Consider the following 26,030-nt stretch of genomic DNA (forward strand, 5'->3'; position numbering starts at 1 on the left):
GGGCTCCCGTGCACTGGCCTTTGCGGGATCGGGGCTTTGGTGAATGAATCCTGGAGCAGAAGCACGTGGCGAGGCCTCGCTCCTGACATTGGCACGGTTACATCTCAAACCTGGTTTCCACAGGACGTGTTCCTGGCTTAAGGTAAGAGAGAAAAAGATTCTTTGAACAACAGAAATCTTGTGGAGTGTTGCAGACGCTGAAAACTGTGATCCTCATGATTTTTAAAAAAAAATCCCATGTTACTAATGAATACATGGGAAATTGTTAAAACTGGAGGAACTTTACCGCGGGTGCTGTTTATTTGTTCGGCCTTTCAATTAGAGTTGGGTTCCAGACAGGTGATGGTCACGAAGTTTTAGAATTTGTTTGGGGAGAGGTATTGGAAGCCATTACGTCCACATCTTTGCGATCTGGTGTAGTTCCAGCTCTTCGGAGGGCTCCCATTGACTCGTAGGTACCAAGCACTAGGTGTGGTGCTTAGGTGTTTTGGAGCAGGAAGACCTTATCTGCAAGCTCTTTGAAGCAGGGATCTGTCTGCAAACTCCGAAGCCCTGTGTCAGTGTGCTCCAGGGCTTCTACTCTTGAGTTTTTTAGTCAGTTGGTCGGTCTCTCTCTCTCTCACACACACACACACCCACACACCACCTCCCTCTGTTTCTACAGGGCTCTGTTGCATTGCACAGCCTGGGTCCTAGACCCTCATGTAAAATACCCATCACCAACCACTTGATGTTTTCCTTCCCTTCGTATTTCAGTGTTGTCACGTGTTTGCTTGTGGGTTGGTTTCCTGTCTGTGTTGCTTGATTCCTTATTTTTTACTGTTCTCTGTGTGCAGTATTCATCAAAGTAAGAGCTGACAACCCAGAGAAATTGTGTAAGCCCGAGCGAATGCCTTTTACTCTCCTTTCCAGTATCAGACAATATTCATGATATTTGCGATGAGAGCATGACTATTTCTAGTATCAGAGGGGTAGGGTATCTCGATCATCCAGGGGCCCCACTGGTTGTTTAGCAGGCTTCCTGCTTCTGATGTACTTAAAAAACGTTTTGTTATTACCTTTGGAGTTTTTGGCTAGCTGTTCTTCAAACTCCTCTTTGGCTTTTCTTATTACACCCTTGCACTTAGTTTGGCAGTGATTGTGCTCCTTTCTATTTGCCTCACTAGGATTTGACTTCCATTTTTTAGAGGAAGTCTTTTTATCTCTCTCTCCTTTTACATGGTTGTTAAGCCACGGGGGCTCTTTTTTAGTTCTTTTACCGTGTTTCTTAATAAGAGGTATACATTGAAGTTGGGCCTCTATTATGGACGGACCCAGCTACAACAGTGCAAACACCAAACTAAGTGCAATGCAGGAGGGAGTGTTGAGTTGAATGTTAGACTTGTTTCACTCGGCCAGTAAATAAGCCTTCCCCTGGTTGCAACTCAAAATACTGAGAATCAGAAAATGAAAGTCTGTGTAACAGACTTGCCAACTCTTATGATTGAATTGTGAGTGTTGTGAAATTTTGGGCTTTTAACAAATGTTTCCCATCAGCTCACAATAGCTGGCATCAACCTTGAAAATTGCCCGTTATCAATATGGCCGCATCTCCCATTGCTTTCAACTAGGCTCAAGTGCCCTCAGTCAAGATGTCAGCCATTTCCCTACAGTCGTTGCATGTGGAAGTGATGATGCCTGTCACCCAATATACTGGAAATAAAATGAACGGATCATATGGAAACCCCCCTTGAGATGTCCAGCATCTGTCACAGGGACCATTGGTGATGGGGCAGGTCAAACCCAGGTGGGCAGATTGTGGGGTCGGCGATGAGGGACTGGTTGGGGATTATAACAGATATCTGTACCTCTCGCCAGAGTGTTTCCACCCTAACATCCTGCCGTGGCGGATGGGACCATAATGGGCAACGTGACGGTTTATAAAGGTCATTGTGCAGTGGCAGGCTTAGGTTGGCACGTACTTTCTCCAGTAACTTGCCAGTGGCAGCCTCTCATCTGATATGAGGAGGAGCGATATTGCTCAGAACTGGGAGCCATGGGAGTGGAGTCGAATGCAGGCGGCTGGAGATGATACACATGGCGGCAGGTAACTGCGCATCCGGATCAGCGTCCTCGTCGCATCACCCGCCGGTACCTGACAGCAATCAGGGAAGCTAATGATCCAGTGAGCCGAATTCCACGAGCACCAGCTCAAGGAATCCCGGCGTCGTTGGTCCAGCTCTCACACCCAAGTGAATAGTCCTGATTACAATGGCAGTGTCTCGTTAAGCCTCTAAGGATCATACACATTTTAGCTGGTTTGTCAGCACCACAGTTGGTATTGGCGCTGACTCCCTGGCTGCTCTGGGGCTGGAGCACCCACAGAAAAAAATTAGTGGGTGCTCTGCACCCACCAGGGAGATCAGCTGTTGGCAACCTCCAATCAGCTATTTAGCATGCGCAGCAGCCCTCATCAGCTCTTTGGCCGGCAGCAGCCAATCAGTTGTTCGGCAGGAAGCCCCCACCTATCAGCTGTTTCCCCTGCAGCTGCTGAAGCTCCCAGTGGGCTCCCACAGCAGGCAGGTGTGAGTCAGGGCAGAGGGAGCTGGGCTGGGGGTGCCAGCAGCCAGGGCACTGCAGCTTCTGGGCTAGCTGCGGAGGGGTGGGCAGCCTCGGCAGGGAGCAGGGGGGAGATGGGCAGGCAGCTTCCCGGCTGGTCCCAGAGGGCTGCTGGGGGGAGTTTGGGCTGGGGGGTTTCTCAAGGACTGAGCCAGCCATTCTCAGCCCACCCTGGTGTCTCCCCCTCCAGCGAGGAGAAACCAGCTGTGGGCCCCCTTAGTGCTGGGCAGGGGCACAAACCAAAGGACATGGCTCCTTTAAGAAACGTTTTCCCTTGTGTTTGATGGGTGAAATTGGGCTGGGGCAGCAGCTTGTCCCCTCCCCGTGCTCCGTCCAGCCAGTCGGGGGCGCCCAGACATGGCCAAAGGTGCGAGGGGCTTCACTGCAGCCCCGGGTGCAAATGAGCCGCCTCCCCCAGTCCGGACCCCTCCCACTCGGGCTCTGGGAGCTCCCAACCCCTACGGTTCTGAGCCCAGTCCCGGGGCTCCGCATCCCTTCCCCCGTGTGTGGGGGGACAGGAGGGGGCAACACTCCACCAGTGCTTCTAGCCGCATCCTCCCTGGCCGGCTCTCATGCCTGGGAACGTGAGGCTGGCCCAGCTCAAAGCTGCCCCACCCCACCTCACGGATCAAGCCGGCCTGAGGGGCTTTTCCTCCCAGAGAGGAAGTTCATCCCGCCCCCTCCTCCCCCCGCAGCTCCCCGGGAATTCCCTCCATTGCATCCACCCCCTGGATCAGCTTCAAGTCAGGAGACGCGGCCTTGCGTCACCTTGGGGTTCTGAGGCCTGTAGATCCTCCCCTCAGGCTGGGGGTGGGGGGAATCCTTTAGCATTGGGCCCGCCCAGGTCCCAGAAACCCAATAGATGCAGATGGTCTCCAGAAATATACCAGGGACCAAAGTAACCTGCACTTTCCTGGTTCACGTCCCTTCTCTCCTGTCTAACATGGGGTTACAACTGTCATTCTCTGGGCCTCCTCGACTGCCATTTTGATCAGCCTCAGGGACTATGTGAATACAGAGCATTGGACAAGGGGGTTGCTCGGGCCCCCGAGAGCTTCATTCAGACTCTGGTGTGTAAATATCAGGCCTAATGACACCTGAGCTGTTGTGTTTCACAAGCGCAGCACCAGCGGTTATTCTGTTCTTCACCTTGGGACACCTGAGCTCCTCTTGCTTCAGGCTGCTGCAGTCTGGTGGAGAAAGCAACCCCTTCCCCCACACCTTTGGCCACGGTCCCCCCAGGGCTCCCCTCCCAGAAAAGTTGCAGAGTGTGTGAGGGAGTCAGTGAGGGAGCTTCAGAGTGGGGCTGGGCCGCAGGCCTGGGGCCTGGGAGGAGCTGGAGCCACACACCAGCCACGGCAGGGTGAACGAAGGGGCCTCTAGGCTGGGCTGTTGGATTTAATTTCTCTCTCTGTCTCAGGGTGGCAGTTTCTGGGCTGGCCGCAGGGGTGCGGCTGGGGGGAGATGGACCTGCTTTCAGTGCATGGGTGGGAGCAGGCACTAAACAGAGCCACCAGGAGGTGGGGGGGAGCAGAGCGCGATGGGAAAAGGGACACAGGTGGAGACCAGAACTGGGAAACATCGGGAAGGGGAGATACCAGTGACAGACACACTGTCAGTAACTAGAAGGAAAGTGTATAAAGATGCTGAAACTCTCCTCCCCTCAGAGCTGGCAGAGCCCCCCTCCAGCACCCACCCCTCGCCCTTACGGCAGGAGGCGGCAGACAGGAGTGAGCAGCAGGTGGGAGGCATTTAGGGCAGGGGGTCGGCAAGAAGGAGGCATTCAGGGGTGTCTGGGGGGAGGGGTCAGGAAGAGGTGGGAACTCAAACCCGCTGAGGTGAGGAAGTTGGAAAGTTGAAGCTGGTAGGCGGGGAGGGGGCTTTTCCTAAGGGTGTTTTCTTCCCTTGATACTAAACGTCCTGCCGTGCACCCCACCCACGTCTGTTACGTGTCCTCCAGCGCTTCAGAGCATTTTACTGCTGTGCTGTGGGTTTGCTTCCCACAATGCACGGGACAAGGCCGTTAATGAGTTTAAACTCCTCTTACTGCAAAGGAAAGACTGTTTTAATGACAATAACGGAGCCCCCTGACCTTCGGGCACTTTGGTCTATCAATGGGGAGCTCTATTGTCTCTTATTCCCGTGATCAGGTTCTGGGATCCCTGCTGTGATGCACGACGAGCCCTGTTCAGCACAGCCCTTGGAGGGAGAGGGATCTGCCCAGGAAATGAGACCCCCGCCATGTTATTTTGTAATGAGATATTGCACCAAGAACAGGGGACACGCAATAGACAGTAATTCAGACTTTCAGACAGCAGAGGGGGCGATGGTGCTTGATTTGTAAGTTTAAAGCAGTAACAAGAATCAAGACCATGAACACAGCTAGGTTTGAGGATGCAAGTCCAGCCTGGGGATCCCAGCCAGTCCTTGGGATGCCAGTGAGCCTGGGTAGGGGGCTGGGTTAGGGCAAAGAGGATGGATGGATGGAAAGGGGCTGCGGACCTACTCCAGGGCTGAGTGAGGGTCTCCCCAGAGCCAGCTAGAGAGGGGTGAGGACCAGGGACAGAGAGTGGGGTCCCGGTGAGGTTCCCTATGGGAGAAGGCCTGGAGGCCCAAAAAGGGTTTTCGTGGGTGAACTGGGGCACTTTAACTGGGACATGGTATCTGGTGTGTGTGTTTGTGTAACACTCCCACACGCCCCAGAGCTGTGGTGGTAACATGAGGAAGGCGCCAGGAACTGCATCGGCCTTTTCAGCTGCTACCATAACGCCAGGCCGGGCTTTGTGATTTCCTGCTGCATGTTGTAAACTCCGTCACCTCCGAGTCCTGAGGCCAATCCCCGCACGTACCCCCAGCCCCATCCACTGCCCCAGCGCTGCTAAAACCTTCATACCCCTCCCCGGCCAATTCCCAGTCACCAAATGGCTCATCCTGGTCCAGAACCTTCCTCATCCAGAGAGCCCAAGTGCCAACCTGTGCCCCCCTCAGCCCAATGGCTCTGACCGAGCCAGAGTCACCCCCTGCCCTCCGCGTCCCCGACAGTCTGTCCTCCGCAGAGCCCAGGTCTTCCTGACCCTTCCCATGTCCCTGACTAACTGCCAGGCTGTCCCCACAGACAGAGCCCCGCTCTTCCCAACCCCCCCACGTCCCTGACTAACTGCCAGTCTGTCCCCCCACAGACAGAGCCCCGCTCTTCCCGACCCTCCCCCGATCCCTAAACTAACTGCCAGTCTGTCCCCACAGACAGAGCCCCGCTCTTCCCAACCCCGCCACGTCCCTGACTAACTGCCAGTCTGTCCCCACAGACAGAGCCCCGCTCTTCCCAACCTTCCCCCCGCATCCCTGACTAACTGCCAGTCTGTCCCCACAGACAGAGCCCCGCTCTTCCCAACCCCCCCATCCCTGACTAACTGCCAGTCTGTCCCCCCACAGACAGAGCCCCGCTCTTCCCAACCCCCCCATCCCTGACTAACTGCCAGTCTGTACCCCCACAGACAGAGCCCCGCTCTTCCCGACCCCCCCATCCCTGACTAACTGCCAGTCTGTCCCCACAGACAGAGCCCCGCTCTTCCCAACCCCCCCCACACAACCCTGACTGTCTGTCTGGCCCCCCAGACAGAGCCCCGCTATTCCCAACCCCCCCCCTCCCTGACTAACTGCCAGTCTGTCCCCACAGACAGAGCCCCGCTCTTCCCAACCCCCCCACGTCCCTGACTAACTGCCAGTCTGTCCCCACAGACAGAGCCCCGCTCTTCCCGACCCCCCCACGTCCCTGACTAACTCCCAGTCTGTCCCCACAGACAGAGCCCCGCTCTTCCCAACCCCCCCATCCCTGACTAACTGCCAGTGTGTCCCCACAGACAGAGCCCCGCTCTTCCCACCCCCCACGACATCCCTGACTAACTGTCAGTCTGTCCCCCACAGAGCCCCGCTCTTCCCGACCCCCCCACGTCCCTGACTAACTGCCAGTTTGCCCCCACAGACAGAGCCCCGCTCTTCCCGACCCCCCCACATCCCTGACTAACTGCCAGTCTGTCCCCCACAGACAGAGCCCCGCTCTTCCCAACCCCCCACATCCCTGACTAACTGCCAGTCTGTCCCCACAGACAGAGCCCCGCTCTTCCCACCCCCCCGACATCCCTGACTAACTGTCAGTCTGTCCCCCACAGAGCCCCGCTCTTCCCGACCCCCCCACGTCCCTGACTAACTGCCAGTCTGCCCCCACAGACAGAGCCCCGCTCTTCCCGACCCCCCCACATCCCTGACTAACTGTCAGTCTGTCCCCCACAGACAGAGCCCCGCTCTTCCCAACCCCCCCACATCCCTGACTAACTGTCAGTCTGTCCCCCACAGACAGAGCCCCGCTCTTCCCAACACCCCCACATCCCTGACTAACTGCCAGTCTGTCCCCCACAGACAGAGCCCCGCTCTTCCCGACCCCCCGTGTCCCTAACTGCCAGTCTGTCCCCCCCAGACAGAGCCCCGCTCTTCCCAACCCCCGCACGTCCCTGACTAACTGCCAGTCTGTCCCCACAGACAGAGCCCCGCTCTTCCCAACCCCCCCATCCCTGACTAACTGCCAGTCTGTCCCCCACAGACAGAGCCCCACTCTTCCCAACCCCCGCACGTCCCTGACTAACTGCCAGTCTGTCCCCACAGACAGAGCCCCGCTCTTCCCGACCCTCCCCAATCCCTGACTAACTGCCAGTCTGTCCCCCCCAGACAGAGCCCCGCTCTTCCCGACCCCCCCACATCCCTGAATGTCAGTCTGTCCCCCACAGACAGAGTCCCGCTCTTCCCGACCCCCCCCATCCCTGACTAATTGCCAGTCTTTCCCCCCCACAGACAGAGCCCCGCTCTTCCCGACCCCCCCACGTCCCTGACTAACTGCCAGTCTGTCCCCACAGACAGAGCCCCGCTCTTCCCAACCCCCCATCCCTGACTAACTGCCAGTCTGTCCCCCACAGACAGAGCCCCGCTCTTCCCGACCCCCCCACGTCCCTGACTAACTGCCAGTCTGTCCCCACAGACAGAGCCCCGTTCTTCCCAACCCCCCCACATCCCTGACTAACTGCCAGTCTCTCCCCACAGACAGAGCCCCGCTCTTCCCAACCCCCCCACAACCCTGACTAACTGCCAGTCTTTCCCCCCCACAGACAGAGGTCCGCTCTTCCCGAGCCCCCACCCCACCTCCATGACTAACTGCCAGTCTGTCCCCACAGACAGAGCCCCGCTCTTCCCAACCCCCCATCCCTGACTAACTGCCAGTCTGTCCCCCACAGACAGAGCCCCGCGCGTCACACCCCCCCCCCCCCCACATCCCTGACTAACTGCCAGGCTGTCCCCACAGACAGAGCCCCGCTCTTCCCGACCCCCCCACGTCCCTGACTAACTGCCAGTGTGTCCCCAGAGACAGAGCCCCGCTCTTCCCAACCCCCCCCCCTACATCCCTGACTAACTGCCAGGCTGTCCCCACAGACAGAGCCCCGCTCTTCCCAACCCCTCCACATCCCTGACTAACTGCCAGTCTGTCCCCCCCAGACAGAGCCCCCCTCTTCCCGACCCCACCACATCCCTGACTAACTGCCAGTCTGTCCCCACAGACAGAGCCCCGCTCTTCCCAACCCCCCACATCCCTGACTAACTGCCAGTCTGTCCCCCCCAGACAGAGCCCCGCTCTTCCCGACCCCCCCACGTCCCTGACTAACTGCCAGTCTGCCCCCCCCAGACAGAGCCCCGCTCTTCCCGAGCCCCCCACATCGCTGACTGTCAGTCTGTCCCCACAGACAGAGCTCCGCTCTTCCCGACCCCCCCACGTCCCTGACTAACTGCCAGTCTGTCCCCAGAGACAGAGCCCCGCTCTTCCCAACCCTCCCCACATCCCTGACTAACTGCCAGACTGTCCCCACAGACAGAGCCCCGCTTTTCCCAACCCCCCACATCCCTGACTAACTGCCAGTCTGTCCCCACAGACAGAGCCTCGCTCTTCCCAACCCCCCCCACATCCCTGACTAACTGCCAGTCTGTCCCCACAGACAGAGCCCCGCTCCTCCCAACTCCCCCACCTCCCTGACTAACTGCCAGTCTGTCCCCACAGACAGAGCCCCACTCTTCCCAACCCCCCCCACATCCCTGACTAACTGCCAGTCTGTCCCCCACAGACAGAGCCCCGCTCTTCCCAACCCCCCTCCACGTCCCTGACTAACTGCCAGTCTGTCCCCACAGACAGAGCCCCGCTCTTCCCAACCCCCCCCACGTCCCTGACTAACTGCCAGTCTGTCCCCCACAGACAGAGCCCCGCTCTTCCCACCCCCCCACATCCCTGACTAACTGCCAGTCTGTCCCCCCCAGACAGAGCCCCGCTCTTCCCGACCCCCCCACATCCCTGACTAACTGCCAGTCTGTCCCCACAGACATAGCCCCGCTCTTCCCGACCCCCCCACATCCCTGACTAACTGCCAGTCTGTCCCCCCCAGACTGAGCCCCGCTCTTCCCGACCCCCCCACATCCCCGACCAACTGCCAGTCTGTCCCCACAGACAGAGCCCCGCTCTTCCCGACCCCCCCCCTCCCTGACTAACTGCCAGTCTGTCCCCACAGACAGAGCCCCGCTCTTCCCGACCCCCCCACATCCCTGACTAACTGCCAGTCTGTCCCCACAGACAGAGCCCTGCTCTTCCCGACCCCCCCACATCCCCGACCAACTGCCAGTCTGTCCCCACAGACAGAGCCCCGCTCTTCCCACCCCCCCGACATCCCTGACTAACTGCCAGTCTGTCCCCACAATAGTTGCAAAAATGCAATCCCCATTGGTGGATTGACTCCAAACAAAGTTTTGACACTAGGTCAGAAATTCAGTCAGCTCTAAAATGAGAAGAAAAAAAATAAATTTAAAAATTCAGGCAATACAGGGAATCCCAGCAGCAGCAGGTAAAACAACTTGGGAAACTGCTCGGAGACTATATGCAATCAGATCCAGTGATAAAGGATTCTTTGTTTCTGAGGGGATCTGTGTGAAATGTTTCAGTGAATTAAGTCTCAGGGATTATCTACACTGGCAAGTTAAAGCGCTCTGACTTGGCTGGCTCAGGGATGTGAAAAATCACCGCCCTGGAGCACAGCAAGTTTGAGCGCTTTAAAGCGCTAGTGTGGACAGACTCGGCTCCCAGTGCTCGGAGCTAGTCCCCTCCTCGAGGTGGATTACCAGGACCACTGGCACCCGAGGCAGCGCTTTGAACTTTGTAGTGTAGACATAGTCTCAGTCGGTTAGATCAGACCAAGAGCAGCTGCAGTGACTAGGCACTGATGCCTGTGCCTTTAAGACCCCAGCCCTGGGAAGCCGATGCTGAGAGGTGCTGCCTGTGAGAGGGGAAAGAAAAAAAGCCCGTTCGCCCCCTACCATTTTTGCAAGCACCGGTGTCTCCGTGTACTGGGGTAACTCTTACCCCGGGCTGGGTTTTGCCCTCTGACCGGGCCTCACTCCGAGCTGAACTCCACCTCCTCCCCGTCCCGATTTTGCCCTTAGCCCCTCTTCTAATGCTGCCTCCAGCAGCTTGACCCTCCCGATCAGCCCATTTCCGCCCCCTGCTCAGAGCCTGGCCACCCCCCTGCTCCGATTCGCCCCTTTTTAACCCCTGTCAATAGCAGTCAGCAGGATCCTAGGGCGGAGAAGGGCAGCGGCTTCAGCAGATGTTACCGAGCATGCTCAGTGCACGTCAGTAGCACTTCCCTACGGAGAGCTCCCCCTCCCCCCCGGTTCCCTGCCCCCCACTGCCCGCCCGCTCGGCTCGCGCCCTCCCCCACAACTCGTGCAGGAGAGTCAGAGCCAGGAGCAGAGCCGAGGCAGGTCGCCTGATCACCCTCCTGCTCCCCAGCAGTCCCTGGATTCCTGTGCTTGTCTGAGCGCTTCATTGTAACATTTGATCTGCCCCCCCCCCCTCCCCCGCTGCAATTCGCTCCCGGATGGCGCCTGCGTAATTAGGCGGCTGCTCAGCGCAAACCCTCCCCGCAGCAGGCTGCGGCTGGCGGAGCTGTAGGCGCCGGAAGCGGGCGGGCCCGTTTGCTTTCAGCCTGTGATGCCTGCAGAACGTTTCTGTCTGTGCTGGAGCAGCCATGGCCGCCATTGAGCCCGAAACTGTGAAACGGCTCCTGGATCAATTTATTTGCTCGATCTGCCAGGATTACTTTACAGACCCGGTGATTACAGACTGTGGCCACAACTTCTGCCGAGTCTGTATCAGTCAGTGCTGGGACAAGTGTGAACCCGTCTGCCCTGAGTGCAGGGGAGCATGTTCGGAGAGGGAGCTAGTCCCTAATGCGCAGTTGGGATGTGCTGCCCAAGAGGCCAAAGGGCTGTACTCCGCAGCCCCGGGAGCACCACCCACAGACGATGGAGTTTGTCAAACACACAAGGAGGCGTTCAGATTCTTCTGTGAAGAGGATCAGATTCCAGTCTGTGCGGTTTGCAGGGAGTCCCAGGCTCACAAAGCTCACACTGTACTTCGCGCGGAGGGTGCTGCTCAGGATCACAAGGTAGGAAATTGGGTCAGGGCCCTGGAAATCAGGGATGGACCAACCCCCCCAACCTCACACTTTGTCAATCCAGGGCAGCGCAGAATCAGGCCCTGTGGAGAATTTTTCTCCAGGGCAGGGGCAGGTACAGTCAGTGGGATTACCCCACTTTGATGGGGGCAGATCCAGAGTCCCAAGGGCCAGTTTTTCTGCTGGTATAAAATTGATGCAGTTCATTGATTTTGATGGAGCTGTGCCAGTTTACCCCAGCAGACCGTCTGGGGCCTAGATCCCCAGTGGTGCATCTTGTGTTCTCATTGACCTTGGGCAGGACCCAAGCATAACTTTTTCAGGCCCAGTGCAAACTTGTAACACAGGCCCCCTCCCCCCACACATGGTAATGGGGGTTGCAGCCTGGGCCGGGCCCCGCAGAGCCTCCAGGCCCCGGTAAAGTGTACTCTTCCCCCCCCCCCCCCCACGTGGGGGCACTGGCCTTGTGTGCCGTGAGTGGGCAATGCACCCATGGGCAATAGTGACAGGAGAAGTCAGAAATGGATATTGCAAGCTATAGGTTTAGATGGCGACATGCAGTCCGGCCTGGGAAGAATTAACCCCCATTCAGTTGAAACTGGAGGGGACACCGGCAAATGAGAGCAGATAGAGCTCTGGGCCCCAGCAGCTTCACAGACAATAAATCGGAGACATGAAGAAGACAGACACTAACGCTGAACTAGAACTGACAGCTACACTGGCACTCCCTAGAGAGGAAAGGCCCCATATCTCATTCCCCACCCCTGCCCGAGCCAGGATGGGAGCCAGTGCCTCCTGAAAGGGAAAGGGCCCCATATCGCATTCTCAGTTCCCCCACAAGTACAGATATTAACTCACCCAACTCTAATCCATGTGTAAATAAATAAAAATGGCTGCATCTCAGATATGGAACCTTAAATGGTGTGCAGCCATTTTGTCCGTGACTCCAGCAGACACCACCCACCGCTCCTATGCAGGGCCCCCGCCCCAATCTCAGACATTTGATGGATGATGGGTTAGGCTGCTTGTACCCTTTAGAGTTGCTGGCGAGTTCTTCCAGGGCAGAGTTAAGGTTGGTTGGGTGTGCTCAGTGAGCATGTCTCTGTTTATTCCGGTGTTATATGTACGTGAGCTATTAACACCAGGATGGGAACTGTTTACATCCCCTTAGAATGGGATTGTTTGAATTGTTAAACTTTGGGGTTGGGGTTTTTATTTGATTTTGGATTGAAACAGCACTTAACAAACATGATTCAACAAAGCTTTTTGGATGGGAATATTAACAGGATTCAGAAATAGGGAATGGCAACATTTTTACACTAGTGTCTGGTATCCAGTAACTGCAAAATCCAGGCAATGTATTCCTCTTCCCCCATTGCCCTCACTCAAACACGCACCAAAATAACTAACTGGATTTTAATTCACACCATTGGCTGTTGTGCAAATCTGTGTGTGGACACTCTTCTTCTGGAATAAAAGCTTCCTGTTTAGGTTACGTTTCGGTCAGTTTTTTTTAAGTGACAAGCAAAATGGAAATAGGGAACTTCTCACGAAAAGAAGTGTCTGAACGCAGATGTGCTCCAGAAAATCAAACGGTGGGAAGTAAAATCAACTGGATTAAGTGCATGTGTCTATAGACTAGGCCCCATAACTGGTGATCAGTTCTAAGCCAGTATTACACTCCTGGCATATTTCTGTAGAATGAGAACTGCATCTCTCTCTTCCTTTCTGTTTTAGGCTAACATAAGGCCCAAGACCAAGAGCAGGTGAGTGGCTGTTTCTCTCCCGCCCCCCCAATTATATCTTTATTGTGTAGAAAAAACTTTCATCCTGTAAGTTTTTAACTTTAATAGACAATTCTCTCCACTTCCCCCTTTTTTTATAAGAAACAGTTATTCCTCAAGCAAAAGCCTTCTCTGTGGCATATATAGAGACTGGTAATCACTCATAATTTTGTTGTCCTACATATCAGGATTTGCTATATGATCTTACTGCCTGCTCTACGCTTTTCTGCGGTAGGCTCAGTGTGGGGAAAAACACACCAAGCTCTAACCCTTTCATTTCATTTCTCATTGAAAAGTCAAATCTTTTCACTGAATATTTTCATTTGAAAGCATTTCTTTAGAAAGTTTTCACAGGGAAACAACATTGACAGCTCTGCCCATGACAATAATCCAATCCTGAAGGGTTATGATCCTAGAAGTAACCTTTGAGCCATAACTTTGCCATTTCCAGCCTCTTTGCGCTGCAGCCTCAGAGATCTCTTACTGTAGAGGAGGTTTTTCCACATGGAATATTAAATCATATCCATTCCCGACCAGCAGTGGGAGGTTTTGTTAAAAGAACAGGAGTACTTGTGGCACCCCAGTTTTCAAACTTTCCCCTTCCTTCTCCTTGGCTGAATGACAGTCTGGAACAGTCGGATGACTAATGTCAGTCTTTTTCTTCTGCCTTGGATAGGTGTGATGAAGAGAAGGAGAATTTTCTGAAACCAAGCAAAACGAAAGCATACAAGCCAGGTAAAGAAAAGTGATCTGAATCCTCCCCACCCACAGCCAGAAATCTGCTGCCATCAGTGAGCCAAAATACCCTAGAATGCTCTAAAATAGTTGAAGGACTAAAACTCACTAGACTTGGCAGGGCGTTTCTGGTCCTACTGCTAAAGAATGAGGGGAAAGGCGAAGCTACCCATGGGTTTCATTCTGCCTCCCATCACCATAGTATCTGGGCACCTTCCATATCAAATCGATAGCAATGGCGAAGTCCCTAGTAGATTGCATGGAATCTCGGCCTCATCTCCCTTGTTGGGGTCAAAACTCTGTTGAGGGGGATTGATTTGTTTAAAGGTTTTACTTTTCTTTTAAAGTGGATTTGTTTCAGAGTTTTCTTTTTAGGTTGGTTTGGGTTTTGCGGTCGAAGGGGTGTTTGGGTCAGTTTACTGGGTAGAAGGGGGCCATGAGCTGGGGTTTAGGGATCGAAGGGGGTGTCTGGGTTGGTGAATGTCATTCTTGTGGCAGAAGGGCATTTTCAAAGAGGAAAGTTTTGTAGCGTTTCCTAGGGATGGTCAGATTCTGGATTCACCTGACTGACCTCTGCTGGTCAGTTCCACAGTCAGGACCCTTTGACCGACAATGTTTTATCCCATTCTCACCCACTTTGTCCTGGACTTCGTGACATTTGTGCATTGTCCTAGAGGAGTGTGGCTGTCTTGGCAGCTCACCGACCATAATTCTAAGTCTTTAATGTAGCTGGGGCTTGATTCATTAATCACTTTGAAGAGTGGGACCGAGGCCTTAAATGGGTATCAGGAGCTGAGTGGTGCGTGGGCCGGATGGGCTCACAGCAGCCTGAGCCATGGAGAAGAAGATGGGCAGCTCACCCCATAAAGTTGCCAGACCAGGGATTTGGAGGGAGTTATCTGGGGGGTGGGGTTGGCCTTTTGGCTTCACATGCTGCAATGGGGTCTACAGACAGGCAGCTTGATCACAACCCCACACAGCTGCCAGTCATGGAGGCAGGTGCCCACAGCTGTGCCCAATAGAGGAAAGAAGCCTACTATGAAGGAAAGAAGCAGAGAAGGAAAAGGAGGCAGAAAGGCTGCGATAGAAGGTGGTGACAGCCGGCACCGGGCTGCCTCCGAGAAGACAGCCAGGTGACCGCAAGCCCGAAGAGTGAAGGGCTGACAGGCTTCAGTGAAGGTGAGGGTCCAAGAACTGACCTGACTGAGAGCAAACTAAGGAGGGTCGGTCAGAGACGCTTAGGAACAGCAGGTGTGTCAAGTCTGGTTTTGCTGGAGGATCTCTGAGAGGTCTCAGGAGTGTTTATTGTGAACTCACACTTCAAAGGGATGAGGATGCTGAATCTTTAACAAAGTCTCCCCTTCTCCTACGTGATCCTTAGCCACTGAACCCATTGAGATGTCAAGAACAAAACCCAAGGAGTCTGACTAAAACTGGCTCTGTATTTTCAGATCTCCAGCTGGGTAACTACAGGATCCCTAAAGAAAGAGTTTATCAAGGGTGCATCGTAGTCCTCGTGCTAGCAATTCTCGCTAGTGTTTTTATTGGAGGTGAGTCCCCAGCCCTGACTAACCAGACTCCGGGCCTGATTCCCCGTTGTGCAGTCAGTTACAGCAGCACAGAGATAAAAGCGAAGTGGGTGTAAGATGCTATCAGCTCAGGAGGCTCCTGCGAGGAGGGCACTGCCCCCCGGGGGAGGCCCACGAGAGGCAGAGACTCCCCAGTGCTGGCAGCGATGAGAGAGGTGAGGCGTCAGGGACTGGGGAGGTGACCAAGCAACTGGGGTGCAGTGCGGGGCAGGAGGAGTTGGACACCAAGACAGGAGGGGAGCTCTGGGAGGCGGACCCGGTGCTGCGAGCAGGGGCGCAGAGCGGTCAGCAGGGCGCACAAGATGCAGCAGGCAGGGAGGTGGCTCTGCACTCCAGCTGGGGAGCACCAACCCCACAGCCAGGCTTGTGGGAATGGGGAAGTGCTGCCCAGCCCACCCTGCGCAAGGGGACCTGCATCGGGAGGTGAGAGCTGGGCCCGATCCTGGACCCCCTGGCCATGGGGTGCAGTGCTCCTCCCCTCGAGGGGGCTCCCGCTGGGCAGGTGCCCCAATCTGGGTTGAGAGCAGAGCAATCTGGGATCAGGTGGTGGGGCCGGCTCTGTATGGAAGCGCGGGATCGGGTGGGGTGGAAGATGAACACACACTCCTGGCATTCAGAGAGGGATGCGGGTAGTTGGGACTAGGGATGTAAATATTGGTTTAAAAAGTTAACTGGTTAAACAATTAAAATTATATCATTTGACCGGTTAACCGAGGTCCCTCCGATGGGAAGGCAGCAGGGGCTGCAGGGCTGGGGTCCCCCCGGCATGGCCATGGCTCGGGCTTCCCCGGGCCGCCACAGACAGAGTCCCGCCAGATGGCTCACCACATCCAGTGCACAAGTTGGGGCCCTGCCTGCATGGCACAGCTGGGGCTGGGGCCGCTTCACCCCTCCCATGCCAAGGTCCCGCCAGCCTGCCCACCCTGGCCGGGGACCGCTCTGGCCTGCCGGGGTCCCGCCTGCCCGCCCACCGTGGCCATAGCCGGGGCCTGGGGCCATTCAAGCTATCCTGACAGGACTAGGGCCGCTCAAGCCAGCCTGGCATGGCCGGGGCAGGGACCGCTCTGGCCTGCCGCAGCTGGGAGTCCTGCCAGTCCACCCGCCATGGACACTCCAGCCCGCCCCACCTGCCGCAGCCGGTACCTCGCTGGGGCTGGGGTCCCTCTGGCCGGCTGTGCCAATGCAGTAGGGGCTGCTACGGCCGGCTGGCCAATGGGGTTAATGGTTAAGGTCTGGTTAACCAGTAAGCCTAATGCCAGTTAACCTTCTACATCCCCACTTCAGCATTGCGCTCCCACGTCCCCTGCCCCATTTGGAAGGCAAAGCACCAGCTCCCCCAGGACAATCACGCAGGGTCTGGGGGTATGTTTGGGGTGGGTGTTTGTGATGGGGTGTAGGTTGGGGGGTGCATGGGAGATAACCAGGACTGGGTGTGTGTGTGGGGGGGTGCGGGATAGGGGGTGTATTAGTCAATGTTAAACCCACACCAATAATCCTGTGGTGAGGCTGAATTTAAAGCCACATGACTCAGGAGGGGGGATTGGCTCAGAGTCTCCCTTGTTCCCCCAGGCCCTGCAGCTACAGACGGGGGGAAAGGAACAGTCTCTTACCATATCTTTCTCCATTTTAGTGGGAAGATCTAACTCACCTCTGGCTGCCAAAGAACCCGACGCCCCCAACTGCCCAGACGGCTGGGTCGGGTACCTGGGGAAGTGTTACTATTTCTCAGCGACCGAAGGGAACTGGACCTACTGCCAGAACCACTGCTCTTCACTTAACGCCTCCCTGGCTGTGACTGACACTTTTCAGGACCTGGTAAGAGATGCAGATTCCTTGTAATTGCAGTCAAGTGGCACCAGATAGAATTAATGACCGGTTTCAGAGTAGCAGCCGTGTTAGTCTGTATCTGCAAAAAGAACAGGAGAACTTGTGGCACCTTAGGCCTGGTCTACTTTGGAGGGGTGGGGGTGTCTACCTAAGATACGCAACTTCAGCTATGAGAATAGCGCAGCTGAAGTCGACGTATCTTAGATCGAATCAAAATTACTTACTTCACGTCCTTGTGGTGTGGGATCGATGGCTGCTGCTCCCCTGTCGACTTTGCTTCCGCCTCTCGCGGAGCTGGATTTCAGCAGTCGACAGGAGAGTGATCAGGGATCAATTTGTCACGTCTACACTACACGCGATAAATCAATCCCCGATAGATCAATCACTACCCGCCAATCCAACGTACTCTTAGAGACCAACAAATGTATTTGAGCTAAGCTTTTGTGGGCTACAGCTCACTTCATTGGCTGCATAGAATGGAACGTATAGTGAGGAGATATATATCCATACAGAGAGCATGAAAAGGTGGAAGTAGCCATACCAACTCTAAGAGGCTAATTAATTTTCTCCTGCTGATAGTAGCTCATCTGAATTAATTTGCCTCTTAGAGTTGGTAGGGCAACTTTCACCGTAAAACAACATTGTGCTGAACCTGTTACAAGGAGACAGCCAGGTACCACCCTAGGCCTGCAGTGGAGTGGAGGCTATAGCTCTGGAGTCCCTTGCTCAAAGAACCAGGGAGTTGAACCATTAAAAATTTTGTTTCAGTTCTGGTTAGGGTTCATCAATATTTTCTCGCCCTCCAGTTCGGCTCTGCTTCAGTCACTAATTTAGAATGATGGTTCAAACAAGTTCCAAGTGAACCAGTTACCGAATTGGTTCAGATACATTTCCCGCAGATTAATGTCACACACTCAAATGCTTGCATTGTAACGCCTCACAAAGGAATACAATGATAAATATTTTTTCACTGTAGAAAAATTATTTATCTTTTAAACAAGTTATTTGCGTGCACTTGTATAACATCCTCTAGAACTCTCCGTCGTAGTTGACCGCTGAGGTGACAAAATGAATTGCAGCCCGGAAAACTCCCCTTCTATGCTGACTTGTGGAGCAAAAACAAGCACTCAACAGGAGGAGACAGAGAAGGCCGGGAGGCATTCTGGGAGTCGTAATTCCCTTCCATGGGTAGTCCTCTACCTGGGCAGAACAGAGGAGAATTACCAAATTAATGGCTGTGAAAAATGCATCATGGACCATGAAATCTTGTCTACCCCGTGAAATCTGGGTTTTTTTGTGTGCTTTTACCCTATACTATCCAGATTTCACAGAGGAGATGGGCGTTTCTGAAACTGGGGGTCCCAACCCAAAAAAGGGTTATGGGGAGGTCGCATGGTTATTGTAGGGGGGTTGTGGTATTGCCACCCTTACTTCTGCGCTGCTGCTTTCATACTGGGCTGCCAGAGAGCAGCGACTGCTGACGGAGGGCCCAGCTCTGCAGGCAGTAGCGCAGAAGTAAGGGTGGAAGTACCATACCATGCCATCCTTCTGTGCTGCTGCTGCTCTGCCTTCAGAGCTGGGCTCCTGGCCAGCAGCCACCACTCTCCAGCTCTGAAGGCAGCACCACACCAACAGCAGCAGCGCAGTACCACGACCCTGCTAGAATAACCTTGTGACCCCCCCCCCCCCGACAACTCCCTTTTGGATCAGGATCCCTACAGTTACAACACCGTGACATTTCAGATTTAAATATGTGAAATCATTAAATTTACGATTTTGAAAATCCTATGACTGAAATTGACCGACATGGACCATGAATTTAGTAGGGCCATTGCTATAGTGCTGTTACTGCCACACTATTATACGTATTCTCATTGCTTTTCTAAAGGTTTTCATGTTACGATATAAAGGCCTCTTTGACCACTGGATTGGTCTCTGGAGAAATCAAGAAGAGCAGCCCTGGAAATGGCCCAATGGCACTGAATTCAACAACCTGTGAGTCCTTTTTCTTGTGTTTCTGCAGTAGAGATGGTAAGAAAATGCATTCCAGAATGACTGTCTAAGCTGGGACTCTGTCTTAAATCTGAAGTCCTAATGCCCTACCTGCCCTAGTGAAATTTGCACCCTTGTCACTATATCCACGTAGTAAGGGAAGAGTGCATCTACACTGCGCTGTTGCACTGACGTAGTTTCATCAGTGCAAAGAAACCCAGTACAGACGAGGCCGACGTGGGAGCTGAGCTCTTTTGAAAATCCCAATCATGGGCTCTGGGCTGAGTGCCTGCCAATGTCTGAAGGAGCGGTGAACACTGACCGCTGTGCCTGGTAGAATGGGACTAACACTTCCCTGCAGTGGTGGATTAACACATGGCCCGACAGGGCCATGCCCAGGGGTCCTGGCCCAGCCAATTTGGGGTCCACCGCAGGAGCCCCGGAACTCTGGCCCTGGCCCCTGCTCCTCCTCTCCCTCGCCCCTTGGGGCCCTGCCGCCCTGCTCTGCCTCTTCCCCCGAGGTCCTGCCTCCTGGCCATGCTGGAAGCCAGAGCCCAGCTGTGATAGGGTGAGCGGATTGCCCCCCTCCCCCTGCGCAGGGCTGGCCTGAGTCACTCGCCCTCCCTCCCCCACACAGGGCTAGCCCGAGCCTCGTTGTTTGTCTCCCCCTAGCCCATCACTCACACCCCTCTGAGCCCCTTTTTGCCAAAACTGGGCATTTGTCCCATTTGCTCTTGCAAACTGACGATCAATCGGCAACAGCAAATGGGACAAATGCCCAGTTTTGCCAAAAAAAAGTTGGGACGTCCAGAGCCGAAACGGGACATACGGTTATCCTAGGCCAGGGGTCCCCAAACTTTTTTTGGCCATACCCCCCTCTTACCCAGTCCATCCCCCCCGGCAGCCGAAGTCGTGGTTGGGGGCCAGGAACAGGGCCAGAGCTGCAGCTGGGGCCATGGCCAGGAGTGGAGATGTGGGTGGGAGCAGAGCCACAGCTGGGGCAGGGCCATGGCAGAACTGGGGGCAGAGCAGGGCTCCGTGTCACTCCCTTCCCACCCTTCATGGGAGCTGACCCAGGCCCTGCTACACTTGTTCCGCCGTGCCCCCCTTGGAGGAGTGTGCCCCACAATATGAAGACCACTGCCCTAGGCTGTGGCAAGAGCTACCCAGGGAGCCCAGGCAGCTGTGTTCAGCCCTGGACACTTCACCTGCCCTGGGCAGGAAGCCAGGAGGCCTGCCCCCTCTCCCCAAGTCCTGCCATTCAGGAAACAGCATTGGCAAGGGGGAGCCCCTGACCAATTATAATTGTTGCCTCTCATTACAGGTTTGAAATCCAAGGAGAAGGTGACTGTGTTTATCTGAGCAATAACTATGCCAGAATTGTCAGTTGCGGCTTAGAGAGACGCTGGATCTGCAGCAAACGGGATGGATATACTGCGAGAAAGCAAAATGCCCCGCACAGGAACTCGAAGTTTTAACAGCACTGAAAAGTGATCTGTAAAGGGGGAAAAAATAGAGCTTGTTTGTGCCCTTTACTGTATCTCTGTGATGTATAAAGAGAACCCCTTCCTTTCCTTAAAAAAAAAATATCTATTCTGATTATTTTTAGCGGGAAGAATATCAGGAACACTGACATTTTCAAGACAGAGCCAGCGTTTTACCCCATGTTGAGCCCTGTAACTTGTGTTTGGTTAAAGCGTCTTTACAAAAGCATCATGCAAATAATCCATAACAACAGCCCCAAAGCTAGTTATCACTCCAGTGCATACAGTCTTTATAATCCCATGACATATAGCACATACCACACTCCAGCATCTTCCACTACACCTGGGTTTGTCCATCTGCCACACCAACCACCTCAGCCCTTCTACTCGGAGTACAACCCTGCTCTTTCCAGCGGGAAGGAACCTTCACAGCCTCTCTGCTGGGAATTCATCCTTGCCAGGAGATAGGGTGACCAGACAGCAAGTGTGAAAAATCAGGAGGGGGAGGGTGGTAATAGGTGCCTATGTAAGAAAAAGCCCCAAAAATTGGGACTGTCTGTCCTGTACTGGTCTGTGAGAGACCTTGGGAGACAGGCCAGTCCTCGCTTACAGACAGCCCCCCAACCTGAAGCAAATACTCACCAGCAACTACACGCCACACCACAAAAACACTAACTCAGGAACTAATCCCTGTAGCAAACCTTGTTGCCGCCTCTGTCCCCAGATCTACTCTAGTGACACCATCAGAGGACCCAACCACACCATCAGAGGCTCATTCACCTGCACATCTATCAATGTGATATATGCCATCATGTGTCAGCAATGCCCCTCTGCCTTGTACATTGGCCAAACCAGACAGTCCCTACGTAAAAGAATAAATGGACACAAATCGAACATCAGGAATGGTAACAGACAAAAGCCAGTCGGAGAACACTACAATCTCCCTGGACATTCTATAACAGATTTAAAAGTAGCTACACTTGAATAAAAAAAACTTCAGAAACAGACTTCAGAGAGGAACAGCAGAACTAAAATTCATTTGCAAATTTAACACCATTAATTTGGGCTTGAATAGGGACTGGGAGTGGCTGGCTCATCACAAAAGCAGCTTTGCCTTTCCTAGAACTGACAGCTCCTCATCTATTATTGGGAATGGACCACATCCACCCTGATCGAATTGGTCCTGTCAGCACTGGTTCTCCACTTGTGAGGTAACTCCCTTCTCTTCATGTGTCTTTATAAAATGCCTGCATCTGTAACTTTCACTCCAGGCATCTGAAGAAGTGAGGTTTTTACCCACGAAAGCTTATGCCCAAATAAATCTGTTAGTCTTTAAGGCACCACCGGACTCCTGGTTGTTTTTGTAACAGGAGTATATTTCTTACTTTTAATTTGTCACGGAGTCCCCAGGCAATGCTTTAGAACTGCTCCCCACAAAGCCAGTCAGGACTCTGGGGAGCCTCCGCTCCCTCGGAGCAACTGTCTCCAGGGCAAGAAGCTCACACGGCTTCACCTCCTGAGTCTGACCTTGGCATAGTCAGCATATGCCCCTCCGTGCGCTTCCCACAGCGAGTCCACTGAGGCGGGGTCCTGGGGAAGCCAGAGGATCCTGCACCCCCACTTTGCAGTCAGACGTGACTCTCAGCCAGCCAGTAAAACAGGTTTATTCGATGACAGGAACAGGGTCTAAAACAGAGCTTGTAGGTACGGAGAACGGGATCCCTCAGCCAGGTCCATTCTGGGGCCTAGCAAGCCAGACAACCCCGTCTGCCCTCACTTCAGGTCCCCAGTTCCAAACTGAAACCCCCTCCAGCTCCTCCTTTCTGGCCTTTGTCTCTTTCCCAGGCCAGGAGGTCATCTGATCTCTTTGTTCACCTTTAGCTATCCTTGCAAGGAGGGAAGGGCCCCAGCCATTTGTTGCCAGGATAGAGAGGGTCAGCCATTTATGCACACTGGAGACTTAAAATGCATAGGGGAAACTGAGGCGCCCACACAGTATTCAGAGGAAACATTAAGAACAGACCCACTTCGTCACATAATTCAATGCAACAGCTGGAAAAAGACAGATTCAGCATCCCATGACTGCCCAGCCTTCCCAAGGGAGACAAGGTGGGTGAGGTGATGTCTCTTATTGGACCTGCTTCTGTTGGTGAGAGAAACAAGATTTTGAACTCTTGAATATCCTGGGACCAAGATGGCTACAACAACACTGCAAATGGCCTTCCCAACGCTAGTCACGAGTTTCAGAGCCTCCGATCTAGCCTGCTGTGTACCATTATATAGCTGCTTCTTTCTCATTCTTATTCTCCATTTACTCCTTATGTCTATCTCTGTAAAGTCAATAGCTCAGTCCAGATCTGAGTCATTTTATTCACTGCATTACATAAAAATTATTCACAGTGAGAAAAACTTGATTAAGCTTGGAAGGATTAGATTTTTAATTGGTAAATGTCAGTAAACGTCGAGTTCACCCTATACACACAAACCGATGAAAAAAACAATCGAAATTTACAGATAGGAAAAGTAAGAAAACTGCTGCTGGAGAACATCTTAGCGTTTGATTTAAGGATATTTCCATTGTATAGTTTGATGTGTGATGCTGACAGCTTGTGTTGTAACGGTTATAAAGCTTTAACTTTTTGAATAGCATGTCTGCTGTCATGAAATAATTATTGTCTGACACCCCATAGAATTTTCCACAACTGTGAAAATTTAAAATCAATAAAAATAGAAAAAATGCTTTAAATTAAACATTGATATTATCCATCAAAATTATTTAAAAAAATGAATTTTGCCAAGCTTAATTATTATGGACTGGCAGCAGTTTAATGAGGCTATTCGCAATCTGAAACTTCCTGTTGAGAGAGACTTTGTACAGAGAGGATGAAAATCCTTTCTTCACAATCTTGACATAAGACTTTACAAACCCTAAGGCCCCGTCAGTTGGGCTCACTGTAGTCTGACACCAGTGCACTCACTTCATCTGTCTCAGGTCATCTGTACACAATGGTGACCCCTGAGAGCAATGCAGATGCACAGGGACAGGACATGTGATTAAAGGTGGTATTGTAACACATATGCACAAAGGGGCAGAGTTAAGGTTATACACTGAGCCTTAACACTTTCATTTCCTGAGTTTTGAGCATTTAGCTATGCAATCTTACCGGGATGGAGGGGAAGCATTTCATTACTAAAAATGTCCAGCTTGTTTTTTACTGTAATTGTTATTCACTGTTGCCTTATTAATTATATCCAAGTGTCCCCTACAGTTTTGTTTAATTTGACATGGTTAATAGGACACTAGCTAGTTTACACCGCAGAGTGCCTCTATGACATAGCCTTTTGGATATCTGGAAGTAGTTTGGAATAAGTGTTGCAGATGAGCTAAGCATAAGACTCTAGTTTGAAACTCTATCCGTCAGTAGTGCTGGGTGAATGATTGATTTTTCCATTCGGCCAGCAAATCGAAAAATCAGGGGGAATATTTGGTTTGGTTCAGAAAATCTTTGGAATGTGTACACAAAGTGGAGAAGCTCATTTCAGACCAGCAAACTTCATGGGTGGGTGTGTTAACCTTTAGCTCACTTGTCACTTACATATTCATTGAGCCAGAGAAAGCGAATGATTTAAATGATTAAAGCACTCATGCAGGAGGTAGGAGATATGCCTTGAGATCCCTCCTCGGAATCAGGCAAAGAGCAGATTGAATGCACAGCTCCTACCACCCAGATGAGTGCCAATGATCATCCCATTCCCCAGGCTGTGGAGTCCTTCTCTCTGGCCCAATGAATATGTAAGGGGACTGTTGCCCCCTTACTAACATTCAGTGGGGGTGTTTTGGCTGCTAGCTCCCAGCACTAAAAGGGGAGGGATCGATGGCAAATCAGGACCCTGAGACTGACAGTCCCCAGGAACAATGGCAAGAGGCCAATGCTCCAGGTCAGCCTGATTGACAGGGCAGGCCGGCTAATCAGGGAGACGGAAGGCCAGTGTGGGTCCCGTCCTCCATGTGTGAGCAGGAATGTGCCTGGGTCAGACGGAGTGGGGCCGAGCTAAGGAGGAAGCAGGGGCCCAAGCTGAGCTGGAGAACAGAGCCAGGCCAGATCCAGAGGGGCCAGAGCTGCAGCCAGAGAGCCAGAGGCAAAGCGCAGAGAGAGCAGATCCTGTGCTGGGAGCGGAGCTGCAGCCAGAGAGCCAGAGGCACAGCCCAGGGAGAGCAGATCCTGTGCTGGGAGCGGAGCTGCAGCCAGAGAGCCAGAGGCACAGCCCAGGGAGAGCAGATCCTGTGCTGGGAGCGGAGCTGCAGCCAGAGAGCCAGAGGCCCAGCCCAGAGAGAGCAGATCCTGTGCTGGGAGTGGAGCTGCAGCCAGAGAGCCAGAGGCACATCCCAGGGAGAGCAGATCCTGTGCTGGGAGCGGAGCTGCAGCCAGAGAGCCAGAGGCACAACCCAGGGAGAGCAGATCCTGTGCTGGGAGCGGAGCTGCAGCCAGAGAGCCAGAGGCACAGCGCAGAGAGAGCAGACCCCGTGCTGGGAGTGGAGCTGCAGCCAGAGAGCCAGAGGCAAAGCGCAGAGAGAGCAGATCCTGTGCTGGGAGCAGAGCTGCAGCCAGAGAGCCAGAGGCACATCCCAGGGAGAGCAGATCCTGTGCTGGGAGCAGAGCTGCAGCCACAGAGCCAGAGGCACAGCCCAGGGGAGCAGATCCTGTGCTGGGAGCAGAGCTGCAGCCAGAGAGCCAGAGTGTGGTGAGCAACTGGGGCCAGCCAAGGGGGGAACCTTGGTAAAAGGGCCCAGCGCAGAAAGACGCTCCAGCCAAGGGTCCATGCAGGCCAGGCTGGGAGGGGGATCTTAACCTGCCGGGAGGCTGGCACTGGGAAGAAGGATCCCACCACCCAAAGCCCGGAGGTGTGTGGTCACCACCATTTCAAGTGTCCCACCCACAGCATCCCTGCAGCACAGCCAGGGCCTGAGAAGGAGGCCTGGGGCCTACAAGGAACAGACTGCAAAGTGCCTTGATGTCCAGAGACACTGTTTGTAATGTTCCCTGCCGCAGAGCAGGGTGATGTGTTTCCCTGTAACCGTTCCCATTTATTTTTATTCTTTTCTTTAAATTGATTGTTAAGTAAACAACTTGTATTTGCTTTAAATTGTCTGGAATAATCAGTGGGTCAGGGAGGTGCCCAGTGCAGAGAGGGTACCCCGGAGTGGGGACACCTTAGCCCCTGTCCTAGGTGGCCACAGCAGGGTTGGGGGTTGAGCCCCCCAGGAATCCTGGGCCCAGTCTTGTTGGGGCTACGAGAACTCTGCCAAACAGGAGAGTCCTCAAGGGCAGCGAGGCCTCTGGGTAAAGGAAGTGGGAGCGAGGACTCAGATCCTTTTGCTAGCCCACTTCACCGGGGTAGCACAGAAGCCAGGAAAGTTCCCCACAATAGCGGGACCATTGCCCCGCTTACAAATAGTTAAGTTTTTCTATGACATGGAAG

The 26,030-nt window shown here is 53.7% G+C and overlaps 1 protein-coding gene across 2 annotated transcripts in view; it reads left to right on the forward strand.

Moving 5' to 3' along the window:
- LOC123344897 (C-type lectin domain family 2 member D-like) overlaps positions 1–21,595 on the forward strand; it is an 83,297-nt gene extending 61,702 nt beyond the window's left edge. Inside the window, exons 1-7 of one of the 2 annotated variants that reach the window (XM_044981396.1) lie at positions 9,737–11,129; positions 12,876–12,904; positions 13,599–13,657; positions 15,109–15,207; positions 16,877–17,061; positions 18,962–19,068; positions 20,390–21,593. In XM_044981396.1, coding sequence (XP_044837331.1) covers positions 10,710–11,129; positions 12,876–12,904; positions 13,599–13,657; positions 15,109–15,207; positions 16,877–17,061; positions 18,962–19,068; positions 20,390–20,543 — 1,053 coding nt within the window. In that variant the 5' untranslated portion in view covers positions 9,737–10,709 and the 3' untranslated portion in view covers positions 20,544–21,593. Of the gene's footprint in view, positions 1–9,736; positions 11,130–12,875; positions 12,905–13,598; positions 13,658–15,108; positions 15,208–16,876; positions 17,062–18,961; positions 19,069–20,389 lie in introns of those variants that run through there. The other variant, XM_044981397.1, reaches the window with a different exon arrangement.
- The last annotated feature ends 4,435 nt before the right edge of the window (positions 21,596–26,030 follow it).

The sequence above is a fragment of the Mauremys mutica genome, chromosome 12 (genome assembly GCF_020497125.1).
Source record: "Mauremys mutica isolate MM-2020 ecotype Southern chromosome 12, ASM2049712v1, whole genome shotgun sequence".
In the NCBI taxonomy this organism is placed as follows: Eukaryota; Metazoa; Chordata; order Testudines; family Geoemydidae; genus Mauremys; species Mauremys mutica.